This window comes from Lathyrus oleraceus, chromosome 3, assembly GCF_024323335.1.
Source record: "Lathyrus oleraceus cultivar Zhongwan6 chromosome 3, CAAS_Psat_ZW6_1.0, whole genome shotgun sequence".
Taxonomy (NCBI): Eukaryota; Viridiplantae; Streptophyta; class Magnoliopsida; order Fabales; family Fabaceae; genus Lathyrus; species Lathyrus oleraceus.
The window spans coordinates 239,772,845-239,792,543 of NC_066581.1; the positions used below are offsets into that span (position 1 = coordinate 239,772,845).

Sequence of the window (19,699 nt, forward strand, 5' to 3'; positions counted from 1 at the left end):
TACAAGTTTATGTCAAAAAGATCTCGTTTATGCTTCGTTTGGTAGTGTCATTGTTACAGGCCATTGCACAGGTTTAAAAGCAAGAATGGTGAAGTTATGGACACTCTGAAGGGCAAAAATATGAAGAAACAGCAGGTCAACACGGGCACCCGTGTGGCACAACACTGCCCGTGTTGTTGATCAGGCAGAGCAGAATGGGAGCAGAAAAACAGAGATCAACACGGGCACCCGTGTGCCACCACACGGCCGTGTTGATTAAAATAGTGCATTAACACGGGCACCCGTGTGGAGGAACACGGGCCGTGTTGTTGCCACTGTAGCTTGTGCTGAAAATAATTAATTATGAAGAACAACACGGCCACCCATGTGCCACCACACGGCCGTGTTGATTGGACACAACTTGGAAAACCTAATTTTTGCTTTGTGAACCGATTCTGCTCATTAAGGGTAGTTTGGACCTTTTGCTTGGAGGAGATTCATCTGAAGCTATAAGAAGGCTTGAAAGAGAAAGAAGAAGGCACCTTTTTACAGACAAAAGAAAACATTGCATTGGAGAAGATAGCGAATACGACGGATTTGAAGACGGCGAGATTCAAGGGGCATCAACCATTGAAGATCAAACTCTCCTAATTCTTTGTAATGTCTAATCTTTACATTATGAGTTCTTTAAGTACTATGAGAGGCTAAACCCCCCTGATGCTAGGGGGTGGTCCTGATGTTATCGCATGCTATGAATTTGAACTAATGATCTCTTGATTACTATGTTACGTATTTCAATTCAATTGTGTGATGTTATTATGCTTTTGTATCGGACAAATACAAATTGATCTATGACTTCCAATAACAGGATTGTGATTGGTAGGTGTCATACCCCAAAATTTGCCCATTAATCTTGCAAAATATCTCTCGAAGAACTCCATCTTATTCTGCAAGGCACTGACCTTAAAGGAACAAAAGTCCAGCTCCCAACAGACTCAATCCAGAAAAAGGCTCAGACTAGCTTGCTCGCTAGGCGAGCAACTCCTTCGTCTAGCGAACCTTTCGCTACAATACTCGCCTAGCGAAGCTTGCGATATATCAGAATTTTCGGGCTTCATTCTGAGCCCATTAGGTCACCACAATCACTATAAATACCGACACTTTAGTCACGAAAAGAGACAGACGAAGACGGACAGAAACCCTGGCCTAGAAACCCTGGAGACTAACTTAGAGAATTCCGAGTAAAGAAACCCTGAAGGCCGCTCATCCGCACCGACGTTACCGCCGTCCAACTCCATCTGATACCAAGAGTGGTCAGTCCCTTCAACATCGCAGCTCAGTTGCAAACAGGTTTGCGCATCACTACTGTTTTATGCTTTAATCGGTAATCTCTACATGCATAAGGCATCATAATTAAATTTTCGGATATGTAATTTGATTTCACATGTGAATTTAAGTAGGCCTGGGTATCCTGAATGTTTGTCCAGGTTATTCCTGTAATTAAATGCCATAAAGTTCAGGGTTCCGGAGATCATGCTGCTATCAAACTCAGAACCCGTAGCCGCTCGCTAGCACATCGCTAAGCGAGCCTGTAGCGAGCACTCGCTAAGCCTACGCTAGGCGAAGCAGGAGCGAACGGGACAGTGGCTGTTTTGTTTCTTTGTTGTTCTACCTTATGTTTATCTAATCAAGATTTATTATAATTCTGCATTATTTGGCCTGACTTTATGAGTGTTGTGTTTATTTTGTGGTGCAATTTCCAGTTGTACTTTATCTCGATGTTCTAACCTGTGTGCTGAATTGTGTAAAGGCTTACATATTCCCGAGGAAACGGCCGGCTAGGTATTCCACTTTATTTGTGGGATACCCTTATGGAGATAGATTCTGAATTACTTAATTTTAATATGGAGATTCATCCTAAATTACCTAGGTGATTTTAATGTATTGATTTCATCAATTTTAATGTGGACCTAATTACCTAATTGATTACGACTATCTAATTGATTGTAAAATATTGCCTATAAATAAGTGATCTTGGACCTCTCTGTGTTACCCTACGATTACGGTATTATGGTCATGTCCCGCGAATATGGGGATACACTTAGCAAAGACCCTTCGGTTAAATCATCATAGTCCCTCGAATGTTGCCTTTGTCCCTCGATGACCCTTCGGTGTAGCCTACGGTTAAACGATGATTGTCCCTTCGAATGCTAAGGTATCCTCACAACCGTTGCCTTCAATGACCAATCGATGACCCTACGATGACCCTTTTACATCCGAAGGACAAAACTACTTACTTCTCAATAGTAAGGACAGTTTTACCTCATAAGGATAGGAAATGCCCGTAAAGACCTTGGATAGGTATAACTCCTAATTGCTTATTCATAACTTAAAATACTTTTCACACCTCATACCTTTCAAAACATCTTTTAGAAAATCACCACTTGGCATACATTCGTACTAGGATCATCGCCGAGTTATATTTTTCTAAACGACTTTCAAAACTAAACGAGATAATCACTTTGTATACATTCATTCAAGAATCATTACAAAGTTAAATTCTCCTTTTCAAAACATTTTCTAAACAGTTCTCAAACACTTTTTCAAACAAGAAAAACATAAATGATTAAGCAATTAAGAGCCCATGGATAACCATGGATACAAAGGGTGCTAACACCTTCCCTTTGTATAATGTACCTCCCGAACCCAAAATCTAATTAAGGTCTTTTATGTTCTTTTCCACCTTTCCGTATGGGATAAAAGAAAAGTCGGTGGCGACTCTTGCTAACCGCGACATTTTCTTTCCAAAGCAAACACACATAAAGTCAGTTCACCGTATGACAGTAGGGTTTTCACACAATTGGGTTTATGAATGCATCATCTAGGACTAGTAACTTTCGTAAATCACCGTAGACCTTGATATTTTGTATGATTAAAACCAATGATTAATTGAATGGACATTTGAGTAAGAATTGGTAGTTTAATAGTTTCTTCCTTAAGGACTTAAGTAAGAACATTCGGAGGTTAGGTGATTGGATGTTTCATATGTATTAAGGAAATCGTGACTGAATTCATAGCCGGTTAACTCAACCACTCACCCTAGCATCTTTTATCGTAATCAATTATTTTTACTCTTTTTGTGTTTACTATTATAAATTCCAAAACAACCAAACCATTATCTTTTTGTTCTGATAGAATCAAATTAAAATAAGTATTTCCTACACAATCCTTGAGATCGATACTTGGAAATAAAACTCCTTATTACTACATCGATAAAAATAGTACACTTGCTATTTTTCCGATCAATATCATTCTAGTAAGTGAGATTGTCAGTCTCCCCCCTTTCATGGTATTGTGTGGAAACTTGGTCATTTTTCCTTTCTTTGGAAGATGTCTTGGTTCAAGAATCCATGCTTGTGAATAGAGGGTTGAGTGTTCTCCAAGGAATGAATTAATCAATTGAAAAACAAAACATCACTAACATCTAATCAACTAACATTTGACTAACCTTTATTAATCTTGCTTTTATTTCCAAATCATTTACTTTATGCAATTTAAATTCAAGTCATTTACCATTTCATTTGTCATTTACATATCATTTAACTTGTTTATGTTTATGTCATTTTCACTTTGCTCATTTGAGCCATATATTGTGATTGTATATATATGTTTGTGTATTTTGTTTGTGGTTGTGGTATTAGGACCTTAAGATACTTAATAAACAACAAAAACCCTAAAAAAAGCTTGTGTGGATTGTTGGATTTGATCTGAGCTTTTGGACTTAGAATTAGACAACATTCCATATGCAAAAGGACTTGGTCAATGCCAATATTTCTGAAACCAAATTATTGTGATTTGAGCTTTCATCTGATGCGAGTATTGGGATCCTCATGAATTCATCTGTTACATGTTCTTGATGCAACAATTACTTTGAACCCGTGTCTAATGCCTTATTCTAAGCTAATCAAGGAGTATGTCATCTGATACATGAGAAGACAAAGAAGATTGTTAGCTGTGAAGTTGCTTGCTTGGATGTGGCTATCTTTATTTGATGTCTTGCTCTTCATATTGCCATTTTCTTGTTGATATTACTTGATTCAAAGTCCAAAGGGAAAATGGGTTTTCTATATGACATTCTTGTCTGTTGGATTACATCTCATTGGTCAGATCTTTTCAACTCTTAACTTTTAATTTTATGCTTATTATTAGTCTCTTCATCTTCTCCCACTTCTTAAATTTCAAAATCTCTCCCCCTTTTCAAAAACTTTCTTTGCTTGTGATTTCAAATCTTAGACTATATTGCAAATTAGAAACTTTGACCTTATGCCATCGCATTTTTAAACTCTTTTCTTAATCAAATTTGTAAATGAGCTTAACCATATTGACTTAAAATTTCAAAAGACTAAAAGAACTAACACTCATCCAAACTATTTTGAGCCTTGGTGCCTCTTTTAAACATAAATTTTGATTAAAAGCAATCCATTCATTATGAAATTGATACCACGAACTACGAGGTTTTGATCCCTCATTTTTATGTTTGTAGGTAGGCAAAAGTCCGAAGGTCTTGTCAAACACATATAATTATTGAATTCTTTTCTCATCCCCACACTCCATTTATTGCAAACATCTTTTATACCAAAAAACACATACACACATAAAAAAGGGCTCCCTAGGAGTACCTAGGACACTTTGGGTGCTAACACCTTCCCTCTGTGTAACCAACCCCCTTACCTGTAATCTCTGGCATTTTATTAGTTTTGATTTGAAAACTTCTTATCTTTGGGTTTTGTTCGTACTTTTCCCTTTTCCTTTGGAAACAATAAAAGCGCGGTGGCGACTCTGGTTTTATTGACGTTAAGTTTATCCATAGCTTAATGTTCATGAATTTACCGCTACAAAAGTGATTTCTTTCCTCAATTGTAAATCATTTTCTTTAATTTGCGCAGTAGATTTAGATTAATCAGAATTAACAGTTCCATATAAATCAATAGATCACTTACTGTTAATTTGCTCCTTTGATCCATAAAGAACAACATAAATGTCATCGGTCAAAATGTTGACAAACTTTTTGATGGTTAATAAAAGTCGTATTTTTTGTTGCTAACGTTTGAAATGACTTCCCTCAAGTTTGAATGGCTTGTTAGAGGAATCATCAGAAGTACTAATAATTTCTTCGGTAGCCATGACAGTTTTAAAAGGTCTTAAAATTATTGTTTTTCGATTTTTAAAATGTGCCACAGAAGAAATTATTGGGTCAAGTCGTAAACTAGGTTGCTCTCTTTAAGAATTTTTGCATCATTGTCCAAAATTGTGCAAGGTAGACAGTAAACCACGACACGACCAAGACAAAATATCCTAGTTCTTACTTATACAATTACTAATGTAGAATAGGTAATCAGATGCTTATAAAAAAGGTAATCGGGTTAGGAATACACCATGTTGTGGTACAAAGACCAAACATATATGGTATGAATACCATATGTAGTATCTGATATGAGTACCAGTTATACATGGCACAAAGTAACTACTTGAAAATAAAACACAATAGAATTATAGATGAAGCGGAGATGAGAGAAAGGAGAAATATTTTGCTTAATGCAAAAATATGGAATGAATAATATGAGGTGCAAAGGCCTTAATTATAGAGGAATTTTGAAGTCGAATGAGAGAAAAAAAGGGAAAAAGGAATGGAATTGATCAATTGTTCCCATGATCATGGGATACATGGGAAAACTTGATCAAACTTGGGAAACAATTAATGTAATGGTTAAAAAACAACACAGTTAATAAAAAATAATATTAATTAATCTTTTTATTCCAGACACCAAAATATAATGGATCACCCAAGCTAAAGTTCAATCTGGCACGACCGGTTGACCCAGTGCGATCGATCGAACAAAGTTGTTTGGCCGAACAGATGACATAGGGTGCAAGTATGATGATTTATGGTGGTATGTTCTCTCCCTATCATAAAATTGAGTATTTTTGGGACTCACCCTAAGAGACCAACCTATAGTATATAAGCATACTAAATTGTAGTATCTCTTCAATATATGAGACTTTATTTTTTTAAATTCACATGTTCACACACAAGGTCATATTGATGCTTATTTCTTACCAATTTCAAGTTAACTATTTCTTTCATTTTTCAACTATCCCTTCAATTTCCAAATGTTTTTATGAATATCCAAGAATATACGGATATTTATCATTGAACTCACAAGCTTCATCAAATCTACGAAAACCACATTGCTAAAACAATTTGTAGCATTTATGATTCAATGATACTTATCAAAGACGTCCTCACCTCTAAAATCAAAGGAATCACCCAAAAAATCCTCAAAATTCCAAAGTTTGGAGAATGCGTTACTACAATGGTAGGTATGTACCATGTACATGTTGATGTATTTTAAGAAGATATATTGAACCAAAACGTGAGCATCCACATTCATGTTCAAAGAAAAGTAAACAATTATAGGATAAATACTCAAGACTTTAACTTCATGTATCATCTCATATAAACAAAAAAAAAATCTTAATTTTTTATACCTCATTCGTCATGATATGTTGAGTACTTCCCAAAATCCCAAGAAATCTCCCAGTGCTACATATGGCATGATTCTAACTCTAATCCATGTAGATGATGATATTCCTATCTTTGAATACTCAAAATAAATAAAAAAAGTTATATCAAATAAAGATGTTTTAACTAAAAATAGATTCGTAAAAGGGAGAAAGTCAGCAATCAAGCATACATAAGAACTCATAAATCTTCATACACTTAAGATAATAAAATTCAGAATGTTCAACACAAATCAAACTTCATAATGATCAAGTTTTCTCTCAAGTTTTAACTCATTGTAACTCTTGCATTATAAATTGAGCACAATGGCAAGAAAAATACGCACAACATTCGAATAAAGCCAAACTACCTTGATCAATTCACATCAATTAAAGATGATGACTTGATACTTTCAATGATGCATAATTATGGTATAAAATGAATCATTAATTTTTCATGAGTTAAATAGAAGATTGTTGGATTATTTTATCAATAAATTAATATGACTAATATAAAGAATAAATTGACTTTATATAAAAGATTACCTAATGTGATATTTTTTTAAAGCTTAATGGTAATTAAATTGAATTGCTGGGTTGGGGGCTTCATTTGGAAATTCAAAATAAATTTAAATCTTTCTCATATTCTTTTCTAAATGTTGGACATAGAAGTTCCTATAAAATAGAAATCAAAAGGATTGTCTTTTTTTCTCACAAATTATATATATTAAGAAAAGATTTGAGTATTATTTCTTATTCTCATGGAAATAAATTATTGTGAAAATTATAATATTAATATTCGTAACGAATTTTCTTAAAAACTAAATCAAAATGGTAAAAATAAATTATTGTTAGTATGTAGTTTAACTTATAGTCGGATAAGAGTCATTAATAATTCAAAATAATGATCACCATTGGGATAGAAAATTATTAGCTTACAAAAATCCCCAAAACAATCTATTATTGAACCAAATGAAACTCAAAATAAAATAACCACATGTTCAAATAAAAGACAATACATTTTATTTATTAACAATAATAAGAAGAAGAAAGTAGGGAAGGTTGATTGCAGGATGTGATTCAAGACTATAAATCAATTATCCATACAGAATAAATTGATTTATTATGTTCTCGAATTAGTTGTTGTCGTACCAAGACTGCTTTTGAAGATAATCAATGATGCTCTTATCTACTTGAAAAGCTTTGGTAAGAACCTCGTCAGAAATAAGGGGATTAGATTTGAACAACGCATTTGCAATAGTAATAACTCCTGGATTTTGACTGCTAAGTCCAGCAATTGCAACGGCATTACCATATCCCACATTTAGTTGAAAGTGGATGAGACCGATAGGAAACACAAATACATCACCCTTGTTGAGCACTTTGGTGAAGAGACGATTTTTATCTTGATTGGAAGTGACAAATCCAACATAAAGGGTGCCTTCAAGAACTATAAGGATCTCAGTGCCTCGAGGGTGAGTGTGGGGTGGATTTAAACCCTTAGGTGCAAAATCAATGCGAGCCAAAGATATGCCGAGTGTGTTTAGTCCGAATAGTTGATCTACAGTGACTGCAGTCACTTGAGAGCCTAATGCGTTTGAGGTATTTCCAGGATTAACATGTTCGAAGAAATCTTCAGCTTTAACTAACGCAGGGTCTTTACAGAACTTTCCATTCACAAATACTACAAATCATCAAGATATAGTTAGAATAGAGTAAATTCTTAACACAAGCTAATTAAAAAAAGATTTATGAAGAATATATAAATACCAGCATCTTTGGGATCTTGAATTGCAACACAAAAGTCTTGGAGAGGACTAGGGTCATAAGCAAAGGAAGGAGAAGATGCCAAAGCCAAGATGGTAACAAGGAAGTAAAGGACCTTCATTTTGCAACTCACTTTTTATGTAAATTATTGTTTGCTTGTGAGAATTGATTTTTGTTGCATGTAAATCTTGGTATTTATAAGGTTGAAACGTTGAAGTGGGTTGCAATTGAAGTTTACCGTAATTAATTTAGTATTAGATAATGAATCATTCTTCATAAATCAAATTAAGATCAGTATAATAGACTTTGTCTTACTTCCTTAGACATAATTTTTATAATAATTGTTTCACATTCGTCCCAACACAAGGAATAATTGAAAGACCATTTCAAAGTTTCCCAGTAAATAAACAACTAACGACTTGATTATCTATGCATTATCTTCAGCAAATTTACCTTTTGATTTTAAATTAACACACCATCTATTGTCAACAACAGTTGGTGGAATGTGGAATATTTTTTAGCAATTGGGTAGAAAGACCATTTCTGATTTTACTGTGTCAACAAAATAATAATTAATTAAGGATATGTTTCATTTTTTATTTTACTTTAATAGTTTATTTCAAAATTAATATTTCTTCATTTAAAATGGGTTACTCTCTATTTATAGGTTGTGTTTGCTTGCTCTCTAAGCAAAAACTCTAATTAACCTAATTCAGCTAAAATTATAAAATAAGTCCAAGTCTAAATCTTTGTCGAGCAACCTGCTTCGACATTTTGACATAAATGTTTCGACACTTCCTTCTCTCTATCGAGCAACCTTCTCCGACACAAGAAATTACCATTCAACACACCACCTAATTTGTTATGCCTAACCTATCTACATTCATCATAAATCTTAACTTCCTGAACACTTCGACCTGCACTCCTTTCGTCATGATGTCTGCAATATGACTCTCATTTTTGCAGTGTTCAAGATTCAGCTTCCCTTTTGCAACTTTCTCTCGAAGATAATGAAACCTTATTATGATGTGTTTCCTTCGTCCATCCGCTATCGAATTCTTTGCCATATTGATTGCAGTCTTATTTTGACTCCTCATAACTTCCTTATAGTCTATAGGTTCTTTATTTAGAACCTCACTTGCAGAGATTAAGGCATAAGCTATAAGATATGCATACATAAGTGTGTGTGGGTTCGAACCCCATAGCCAACGACCTTTTTTATTTATCAATTATTGTATACTACATTAAAAATAATGTTATAAAAATCTTTTCTACTTCAAGTTTTTTTATAATTTTCTTTCTCACCAAATTCAATTTTTTTTGCTTTGATGATCTTGTAACATTTTCTTCCATTTGGTCTTCAATAGGGGATGGTTTTGTACCTTCCAACACTGCATGAACGCATTTCTTATTAGTGTAATTGGTTGACATATTATAACAACCGGTTGCACTATATCACAACTCTTTTATTTCGTCGATAATGACAACCCTACTAATCTTGATCCTTCTATTTGTTGCATCAAATATTTTGTAACCTTAAGTATAATGATACCCTATAAGAATTATCAATTCTCCATTTATCACCCAATTTCTTTCTAAGTTATCCCAACACATGTTGACATGATACCGAACCGAAAACTCTCAAGTGACTCAGATTCGGTATAAATCCAGACCATGTTTCCTCTTGTGTAATACTTTCAAGCTTATTTGTTGGAAACGTATTCAACAAATATGCAACTCTGGACATTGCTTCTCCTCATAACTCTTTCAACAAGTTCTTCCCTTTCAACATTCTTCTCACCATGTTCATGATCGAGTGATTCTTCCATTTGGGAACACTGTTTTATTATGATATATAGTGTGGTACTACCTTATGTACTATGCCATTTTGATCACAGAACCTATCAAATTAATTTGAGACATATTTTCCTCCACCATCCATTTTTGAGAACTTTAATTTTGTGACCACTTTTCCTTTCAACCATGGACTTGAACTTCTTAAACACTTTAAGTACCTCATCCTTTCTCTTGATTACGTACGCCCATGGTTTTATACTATGATCATTAATGAGTGTGATAAAATATCTATTGTCACCAGCGGAATCAACTTGCATCGGTCCACACACATCAGAATACACCACCTCAAGGTGACCTTGGTTCTAAAACATGCATCCTTGCTGAATTTTCCCTTATGTTGCTTCGTTTGCACACAGTCTTGACAAATTTCAGCTAGTATATTGATCAATGGCAATCTGGTAACCATCTTTTTCCTTTTCAAGACGTTGAGATCTCTAAAGTTGAGATGGCCAACCCTATAATGCCATAATAATTATTCTCTACTAGTTGCAATTGCATGACACCTATGCTCCATAACCTTCAACTCAACTTTGAAAGTTCTATTGGGAGCCATAGAAACTTTTGGGACAAAAACTTTGTTTGCATCCATAACGCATAACATCTTGTTCTCCATATGAATATTCTAATCCTTCCCAAGAAATTGGCCAATACTTAGAAGATTACACTTTATTTTGGGGATATACAATACATCCTTTATCAAAGAATTTCCACCATTCATTCTCTTGATTGATACATCACTGATCCCTTCAACCGCTAGAGTGGTATCACCTACGAACTTTACTTTGTTCTTCATGAAAAGATTAATTGTAACAAACCAATATTTCCTTCCTGTCATATGCGTTGAACACTCAGAGAGAGAGAGAGAGAGAGAGAGAGAGAGAGATGATGCATGGCTTTGTGTGGAGCCTGGAGCATTGATCGTTATGTCTACATGCTTCGAACTTGAAGTAGAATGGAAAATTCACTCTATCTTTCTCTGTGCCGAAAATTGATTCCATAAGTTCCACCGTTGAAGATGAATGAATGTAAAATCGTTTGATTTGATTTGATGCAGAGTAAGGAATTTTTCTGCGTTACGGTTTTTTAATTTTGTAAGAATGGGATTGGTTATAAGTTTCTTCTTAGTTCTAGATTGCTCATAAAATTTAATCTAAGTGAAAATTTGTTTGATTAATTATTGTATGTGAAAAAATAACAACAAGCTGGTTTGCCCGAGAGGTTAAGGGGGAAGACTTAAGATCTTCTGCACATAAGTGCGCGTGGGTTCGAACCCCACAGCCAGCAATGTTTTTTTCCTATTTGGTTTATACTACATAAAAAATAAAGTTATAAAAATCTTTTTTACAACAAGTTTTTTTATATAATTTTCTTTCTCACAAAATTCAAAACTTTTTTGCTTTGATGATCTTCTAACATTTTCTTTCATTTGGTCTTCAATGGGGGTTGGTTATGTACCTTCCAACACTGCATGAAAGCATTTCTTATTAGTGTAACTGGTTGACATATCATAACAATCGGTTGCACTATACTGCAACTCTTTTATTTCGTCGAAAATGACATCCCTACTAATCATGATCCTTCTATTTGTTGTATCAAATATTTTGTAACCACCGGTAGAGTGATACCCTATAAGAATCCCCAATTCTCCAATATCACCCAACTTCTTTCAAAGCTATCTCGGCACACTCTGATATGCTACCGAACTCAAAACTCTCAAGTTTCTTTGTTTGAAATGTATTCAACAAATATGCAGCTCTGAACACTGCTTCTCCTCATAACTCTTTCAGCAAGTTCTTCCCTTTCAAAATTCTTCTCACCATGTTCATGATCGAGTGATCTTCCATTTGGAAACACTATTTTATTGTGATATATAAGGCAGTACTACCTTATGTACTATGCCCTTTTAATCAAAAAACCTACCAAATTCATCTGAGACATATTTTCCTCCACCATCCGTTTTGAGAACTTTGATTTTGTGACCGTTTTTCCTTTCAACCATGGACTTGAACTTTACTTTGGTCTTCATGATACAATTGATTGTAACAAACCAATATTTCATACCCGTCATATGCGTTGAACACTCGGAGTCCAAATACTATTGATCAATTGCATTGCACTGCTTCTTTCAGAGTCACCATTACATTTTCTTTAGCATGTAACCGCTTAGCATAAAACTACAAACGGTTACACTTTGGTTCTACAGTGTTTGTCAAACTACTGATGCTATATGCCACCTTTTGATGATACATTCTCCTTCTGTCATTATAACCAAGAGTGTGCTCTCATCATCAAACTCTTATCATGCAACTTGAGGTTCTTTCTTGTTGGCATTGCACTCTCCTGCAAAATGACAAAGCTTTTGACAATTAAAGCATTGCACACTGGACTTGTCAACCATCCTTTTTTATCCTCTACCTCTTATATTTCCACCTCTAGATTTGTTTGATCCAACAACCATATTGCCATTATTTTCACCCTTTTGGAATGTTAAATTTTTGGAACTTTTGGATTCTCTTCCACCAAATTTTTGAAATTTACCTTAACCTTTCTTCATATTCCACTTTCCCTTCACCTTCTTGTTTCGATCATTGAAACGGGCTTGCAAAGCGATCTCAGCCTTTTTCTTATCAACCTTTTTTCTTCCATTTTTTGCTCATGTGCATCAAGAAAGCTTTGTAACTCCTCATTGATCATCGTTGCAAGATCATTCTATTCCTCCATCGCAACCACTACATTGTCAAATATTAATGTCAAAGAACCTAAGCCTTTAGCAACAATATACTACACTATGATCGTTTATCCACATGCCTTCACTTTGTTTACAAATCTTGTAATTCTCATTGTAAATTAATAAATTGTTTCCTTCTCTTCCATTTGAATCAACTCGAGATGCCTCTTGTGAGTTTGTAACCTCACCATATTTTCCTTGTCATCTCCTGCATAAGTTTTCTCCTAGATTTTCCAAGCTTTCTTCGATGTTGTGCAATCACCTGCTTTCTCGAAATTATCTGGAGCAATACATTAATGGAGCAAAAACAACGCCTTGTAACATTTCATCTTCTCTTCCTTATGCCTAGACCTTTGTGCATCCGTTATACCTTCTACAAGTGGAGTAACACCATTCTTGATCACTTCAAGAACATCTTGATAACCTAAAAACACCTTCATTTGTTTGCACCAATTACTGTAACTATTCGCATTGAGAATCGAGATATTTGTAGGGATTCGTTCATTAGAAACTGAAGTGATTTTTGCACACTAGGTGTTTAATAGATTGAACCTCGCTCTAAATGTCAAATGTTTGAACTTGGAACCACAAGATTGGTTAAAATTATTGAGCGTGGAGAGGGGGTGAGAGAGAGAGAGAGAGAGAGAGAGAGAATGAAAGAGAGAGTGATAATTAAGGGTGAAAATGAGCATTCATTCATTCGTGAGATACCCGAAAGGTATTTACACAATCACACAAGATGGAGTACAATTATAAAACAAATAAAACTGAAAAGTCGCAGGTGTAACTGGTTGACATATTATGTCAATCGGTTGCACTACTTTACATACTCAATTTTAACTAAAGAGTTCTAGTGTAACCGATTGACATAAAAGTGCAACTTGTTACATGCACTAGAATTAACTTTTTTTCTTAACATTCCCAAGGTATAATTGAAAGAACATTTTAAGATTACGCACTAAAGAAACAATTAAACAAGGACCTCATTAAGGAATAAATCTATGTATAAATTAACACCAATTTATACTCTTTCTTAGTTTTGGACATAATATTTAAAAAAACAATGGAGGGAAGACGAAAAATGACCTATCATCTTCATAAAATCATCTTCGTGGAAAATGGAATTTTATTCCTTGAGTTTACATATTAAACTCTTACCTTTTCTTAGCGGCCTAACTTTCTACTCTCCTAGGGCATCATAAATTTTTGCGGGACATCGTCGGCAAGATAGGGCTTCATGGCCCTCACTCCTCCACTACCGCCAATTTTCACATGGTGGTGTGTGTCCCACGTTGATATCGAGTTAATGTACACGCCCGTTGATTCGAGACTGCGTGAATATATAATTATTCAATATTCCCCAAAAAAGAGGCCATAAGTTTGGAAACAAATTGTATCAATTTTGAAAACATTCGCCCAAGATTTACATATAAGGGAGGACTATTGTATCATGAACTTGCTTACGTATTACAAACACTAATACAAAATGTACATTTATTAATATCGTCTTTCTTTGGCCATTTATTCAACCACCATAATAACTCATTTGTATCTTTATCTTGATCTTGATCTTATACTTCATCTTTATCTTGATCTTCTAGAAGAATGTTCTTCAGAATACCTACACAATCAGAAACTCTTACCTCTCCCGACTTGGGATTACTTTTATCAAAGGTAACATGGAATGATTCTTTTATAGACATGTCTCTTTTATTAAATATTTTGAAATATTTACTAGAAATGGAATGTCCTAAGAATAGACCTTCATCAAATTTAGCGTCAAATATTTCAAGATTATCCTTCTGTTGTTAAGGACAAAACATTTGCATCCGAACATACGAAGGTGAGAAATACTGGGCTTAATTTGTATAACTCATAAAGAGTTTTCTTTAGAATTGACCTTATCAAGACATAGTTTATTACATAGCAAGCATTGATTACTATGTTAGCCCAAAAGTTCTTAGGAATGTTAGTCTCATTGAGCATCATTCTTGAAAGTTATTCAAAAGATCTATTTTTCTCTTCCACCGTCCCATTTTGTTGAGGAGTATGTTGGATTAGAGAAAGTATGCTCAATTCCATTCTCATTATAAAACTTTTCTAATTCCTCATTTTGGAATTCACCTCCATGATCACTTTGGATAGATGCAATGCTTAATCCATTCTCGTTTTGGATAACCCTGACTAATTTTCAAAAGGCATCAAACACATCACTTATATCTAATAATAAAATTCCCATGTATAGTGAAAGAAGTCAACCCATATTACAAGGGCATAATAGTTCTCACTAAAACTATGGTTTTGGATGGGCCAAAAATATCCATATGCAAAGATTATAAAGAAATATTTGAATAAACAATAATTTTATTTAAAAGAGGCACTTACTTGTTTACCTTTTTAGCATACATCAACTAACCATTTATTTTCAAACCACAAGTGTGGTTGAACGATTATTGAAATTCTTTTCTTCGGATGACATGATGTCAAACAGAATGTTGGAACAATGTGTGTGACGATTTAAATGCATAACAGACTAAATATAGGCAGAATTTAAATAACACAAGAATTGGTAACCTAGTTCGGTGCAAAATCACATACTTATGGAGGGTGTTAATCTAATGAAATGAAATTCACTCTTAATAGTCAAAAGTACAAATTGATATGATTTAAACTCACCTAGTTCAATGTCTCTTTTCCTAATATTACATGTTAATTTCTACACTCTCCCTAAATCTGAGACACCTCTCACTTTCACTCGAGCACTCTCCCAAGTGTGTTTATTCAGTTAAAAATATGAAAGATAAAATTTCTAATACAATTCAAAATGGTATTCAATTGATTTAGAATTAATGCCTAGGAATATAGTGTACAAACTAGAAATACAAAGAGTCAACTAAAACTCTCCTATAGAGTATATATTTTCTCTTGAGGTCTAAGTCTTCACAAAGTAGATTTCCTCCTCAAATAATAACGAAATTCCAGCTAGAAAGCCCAGTAGGGTCAAAAGTACAAAGTGATATGATTTAAACTCACCTAGTTCAATGCCTCTTTTCCTAATATTACATGTTAATTTCTACACTCTCCCTAAATCTGAGACACCTCTCACTTTCACTCGAGCACTCTCCCAAGTGTGTTTATTCAGTTAAAAATATGAAAGGTAAAATTTCTAATACAATTCAAAATGGTATTCAATTGATTTAGAATTAATGCCTAGGAATATAGTGTACAAACTAGAAATACAAAGAGTCAAATAAAACTCTCCTATAGAGTATATATTTTCTCTTGAGGTCTAAATCTTCACAAAGTAGATTTCCTCCTCAAATAGTAACGAAATTCCAGCTAGAAAGCCCAGTAGGGTTTGAAGTTGAAAACGACTAAACCTTCAAAAAATACATGAGATCAATCTTCAAAAATGTTGAGTTAAAATCTTGGTCGATAACATCTAAAACTAATATGAATTCCTTGATTATAAAAAAATCTTGCTTAAATTGATTCAGATTAATCTTCCTTTAAACCAAAAACGCACATGATCAATTAAATCTTCATTATGATGATTGTGATCCTAGATTGATACAAATCTTGAACAAATAACAACACCAAATGCAATCTTACTAAAAACAAATTTAGGATAATTCTTTTCCAAATCCAAACACATGCTAAAACAATCATATCCTTGATTGGACAGAAAAGGAAACAAAACTCAAGCGTAATATAATCTTCAATCAACCATGCATGCCAAGAAAGCAGTATGAGAGAGGATGTCACACAGAATGTCAGAAATTTTGCTTAACATGTTGCTTTCCATGAATCTTTATAAAGTCAGTTCTAAATATTCATTAAGACAAATTCAATAGTGTCTTTACTTGATATAAATAATAATTATAAACTCTTGAGTAAATAATTCAGAATCTCTTCCCAAATAGAAACACATTATAAATCACCATTAACAAAAATTGGTGATTTTCTCATTAAATGCAAATCCAAATCTTGTAATTAAAAAAAAATCTAGTTGAATCTCTTCATGCAATATTTGTTTAATAAAATCATCAATTAATATCTTTGCAAATCCACTTAACCAAAATATTATACTAAACCAAATCTTTCCTTCAAAGCATATCCAATTAAATATTTTCTTCAAGGCACATCTAATTAAATATTTTCAATCAATGCAAATCAAATTAAATATTTTCAATATGATTCTGATAATTATCACTTTTTAACCAAAATATTTACAACACAAATTTGTAAAATCTTGAATAAATCAACCATTATTGGATCACAAAATTTGGAATCATTCGTAGAATCAAACGAACCAAAATCAACCCTTCCAAAAATAGTGTATAGAGAAACACATAGCCAAGATTTCCTCAACAACTTTTGAGACATCTTGCTCAACATTTTCCCTATAAAAGAAAGTCAATCCATATATAATAACAAACTCCCCTTTTGAGTATTTTTTAGGTAAAAGATTGGACACTTCTTCAAGGACATACCACAGATAGCACACAAGCAAGGATTTTAACGTTTTCCCATAATAAAATGAAAGTGTGCCCTTTTATCTCTCTATTTTCCTCAAAAGAGACAAAGGTTAGAGAACAGCATACAAACATGCAGCAAAAATCAACCAAGACTATCTAGAACATAAAAACTCATAAAAACCAACAAACCAACAACAAATCTAGATAATATACAATATATTACACACATTCTTACACACAATCTTCCAAATCATATCTCTAGAACACATACACAACACATATCACAGCATAACACAAAAATCAGATTAACAACAACAATAGAGATCAAAAAATACAGTAGACCATAGCACAGAAAACCCAATAGTCAAATCAGGGACAATTGGTTGAGATGAAACACCTCTTAACTTACCTTGAACACCCTTAGGCTTGACGAGAGTAGAAACACCTCTTAACTTACCATATGCCTTTCTCTAATAGATATGCCTTTCATACGAACTTCACGAACTTTCGAAACTAAAATATTTTTTCATGCATTTTCTTCTTTCATGTCTTCTTTGCATTACCATAAGTGTTCATACCTTTCTGTGCTCCTACCATTCTTTCAGATTAAATCAAGAACTTTGCAGAGGAATTTGAATACTTAAATATTGATTTGAAGCGCGGAAGAAAAAATGGAAAAATGTAGTCTTTTTTGAAAATTTAAACACAATAACTTCGCTTTGTTGTGCTCAAACATGCAAGTAGGATTATTAATGGAATTTGGGTGCCAATAAAGGTTCTAGTATTCCCAAGAAAAAACACTCACCCATGCTTTCAATAATTCCTATAAGTTGATAATGTAATGAACTAAAGCTTATAGGAGATTCTCGAATTGGACACCATCAAAAGCTTTTATGAATATAATAACTAGTTGGTAGTCTGTTCGAACAGGCTCAAGGGTAGTATTCTTATCTTTAACTAGTTCCTTCACAAATTAATGACAAATATCAAAAGGATTTGTTCTTCCGCATTTAACATGATTTTTAGATATGGAACTCAAGTTGTCACAATATTATGTCATGAAATGATGTGTCACATTATATTCTTTGAGCATTTGTTTCCTCCATAATGGTCTAGCATAACTACTTTCAACAACAATATATTATGCTTCTTCCCAGTCAATGTCACAATATCCAACTAGCAAAGAATTGGTATTGAAAGAGTATAAATGACCATAGTCGGATGTTCCACTTATGTACTTTATGATTCTATTGACTTGAGTAGGATGAATAATCTTAGGATTTTCTTAAGAGTGAGCACACACACCATTAGAAAGTATTTTTCGGACAAATGACAGAGAGACACAAAAGGCTACCAATCATAGTTTTGTAGAGGCTTTGATCAACAGTCACACCTTGCTCATCTTTAGAGAGCTTGGCATGAGTGGTAGTCGGTGTATATTTGTGCCTACAATTTTCCAAGCCATATTTCTTCATAATATTTCTAGCATATATACTTTGAGAAAAAAATATGCCATCTTTCATTTGCTTCACTTGAAAACAAATAAAGTAAGTAAGTTCACCTACCATGCTCATCTCGAATTCAGCTTGCATTGGTAGAATAAAATCATATAACATCTTACTTGACCTCCCTCGAAACATAATGTCATCAACATAACTTTGAATTATAATAAGATTCCTATTGTCTTTCAAAATGACATCATCCATGTTATTGACATCATTTCCAATATCCTTGATGACTTCCACATGATCACCCTTATCATTGACACCATTCATGTCATTGACATCATTAACATCCTTAATGATTTCTACATTCAAGTACCTATTGAGTAAGGAATTTTTCACATCCATCTGGTAAGGTTTGAATTATATGAGAGAATATACTACTAGTAAAAATACGATGTTTTTAAGACGGGCAATATGAAAAAAATATTTATCAAAGTCAAACCTTTCAATTTAGAAAATTCTGGTACGCAAATATCAGATGTCGTATGCGATGTCACGACACTAATATCAGGACTTCACACAACAATAATAGTAAGCAGATAATAGACGTTTTATACGATGTCACAACACCAAGATTAGGACATGTCACACTACAAATAATTATGCAGATAACAGATGTTGTATACGATGTCACAACACCAGGTTCAGGGCATGTCACACCAGAAACAATAACAGTATTAGATTGAAGTTCTAAATAGCCAATGGTTTTTCAAACTTCTCACTTAATCGCTACCCGTGGAATTTCTATCCAGGGCATACCTAGATATGAGACCCCTTTCACTTCCCTTCAATCACACAATAGTGATAACAACTAAAAAACAAAC

At 33.7% G+C, this 19,699-nt stretch overlaps 1 protein-coding gene and 1 non-coding gene across 2 annotated transcripts; one reads left to right on the top strand and one right to left on the bottom strand.

The window, feature by feature from the left end:
- Positions 1-7,435: 7,435 nt before the first annotated feature.
- On the bottom strand, positions 7,436-8,536 carry LOC127126589 (germin-like protein subfamily 1 member 7). The gene is made up of 2 exons (XM_051055542.1): positions 8,311-8,536; positions 7,436-8,224 (listed from the first exon to the last, which is right to left on the bottom strand). Exons 1-2 carry the CDS (start codon positions 8,426-8,428, stop codon positions 7,677-7,679), a joined length of 666 nt encoding a protein of 221 aa, XP_050911499.1. The 5' UTR covers positions 8,429-8,536; the 3' UTR covers positions 7,436-7,676.
- A 2,829-nt stretch (positions 8,537-11,365) lies between these two features.
- On the top strand, positions 11,366-11,448 carry TRNAL-UAA (transfer RNA leucine (anticodon UAA)). Its single transcript has one exon. It is a non-coding gene; the product is annotated as a tRNA-Leu (tRNA).
- Positions 11,449-19,699: the final 8,251 nt, after the last annotated feature.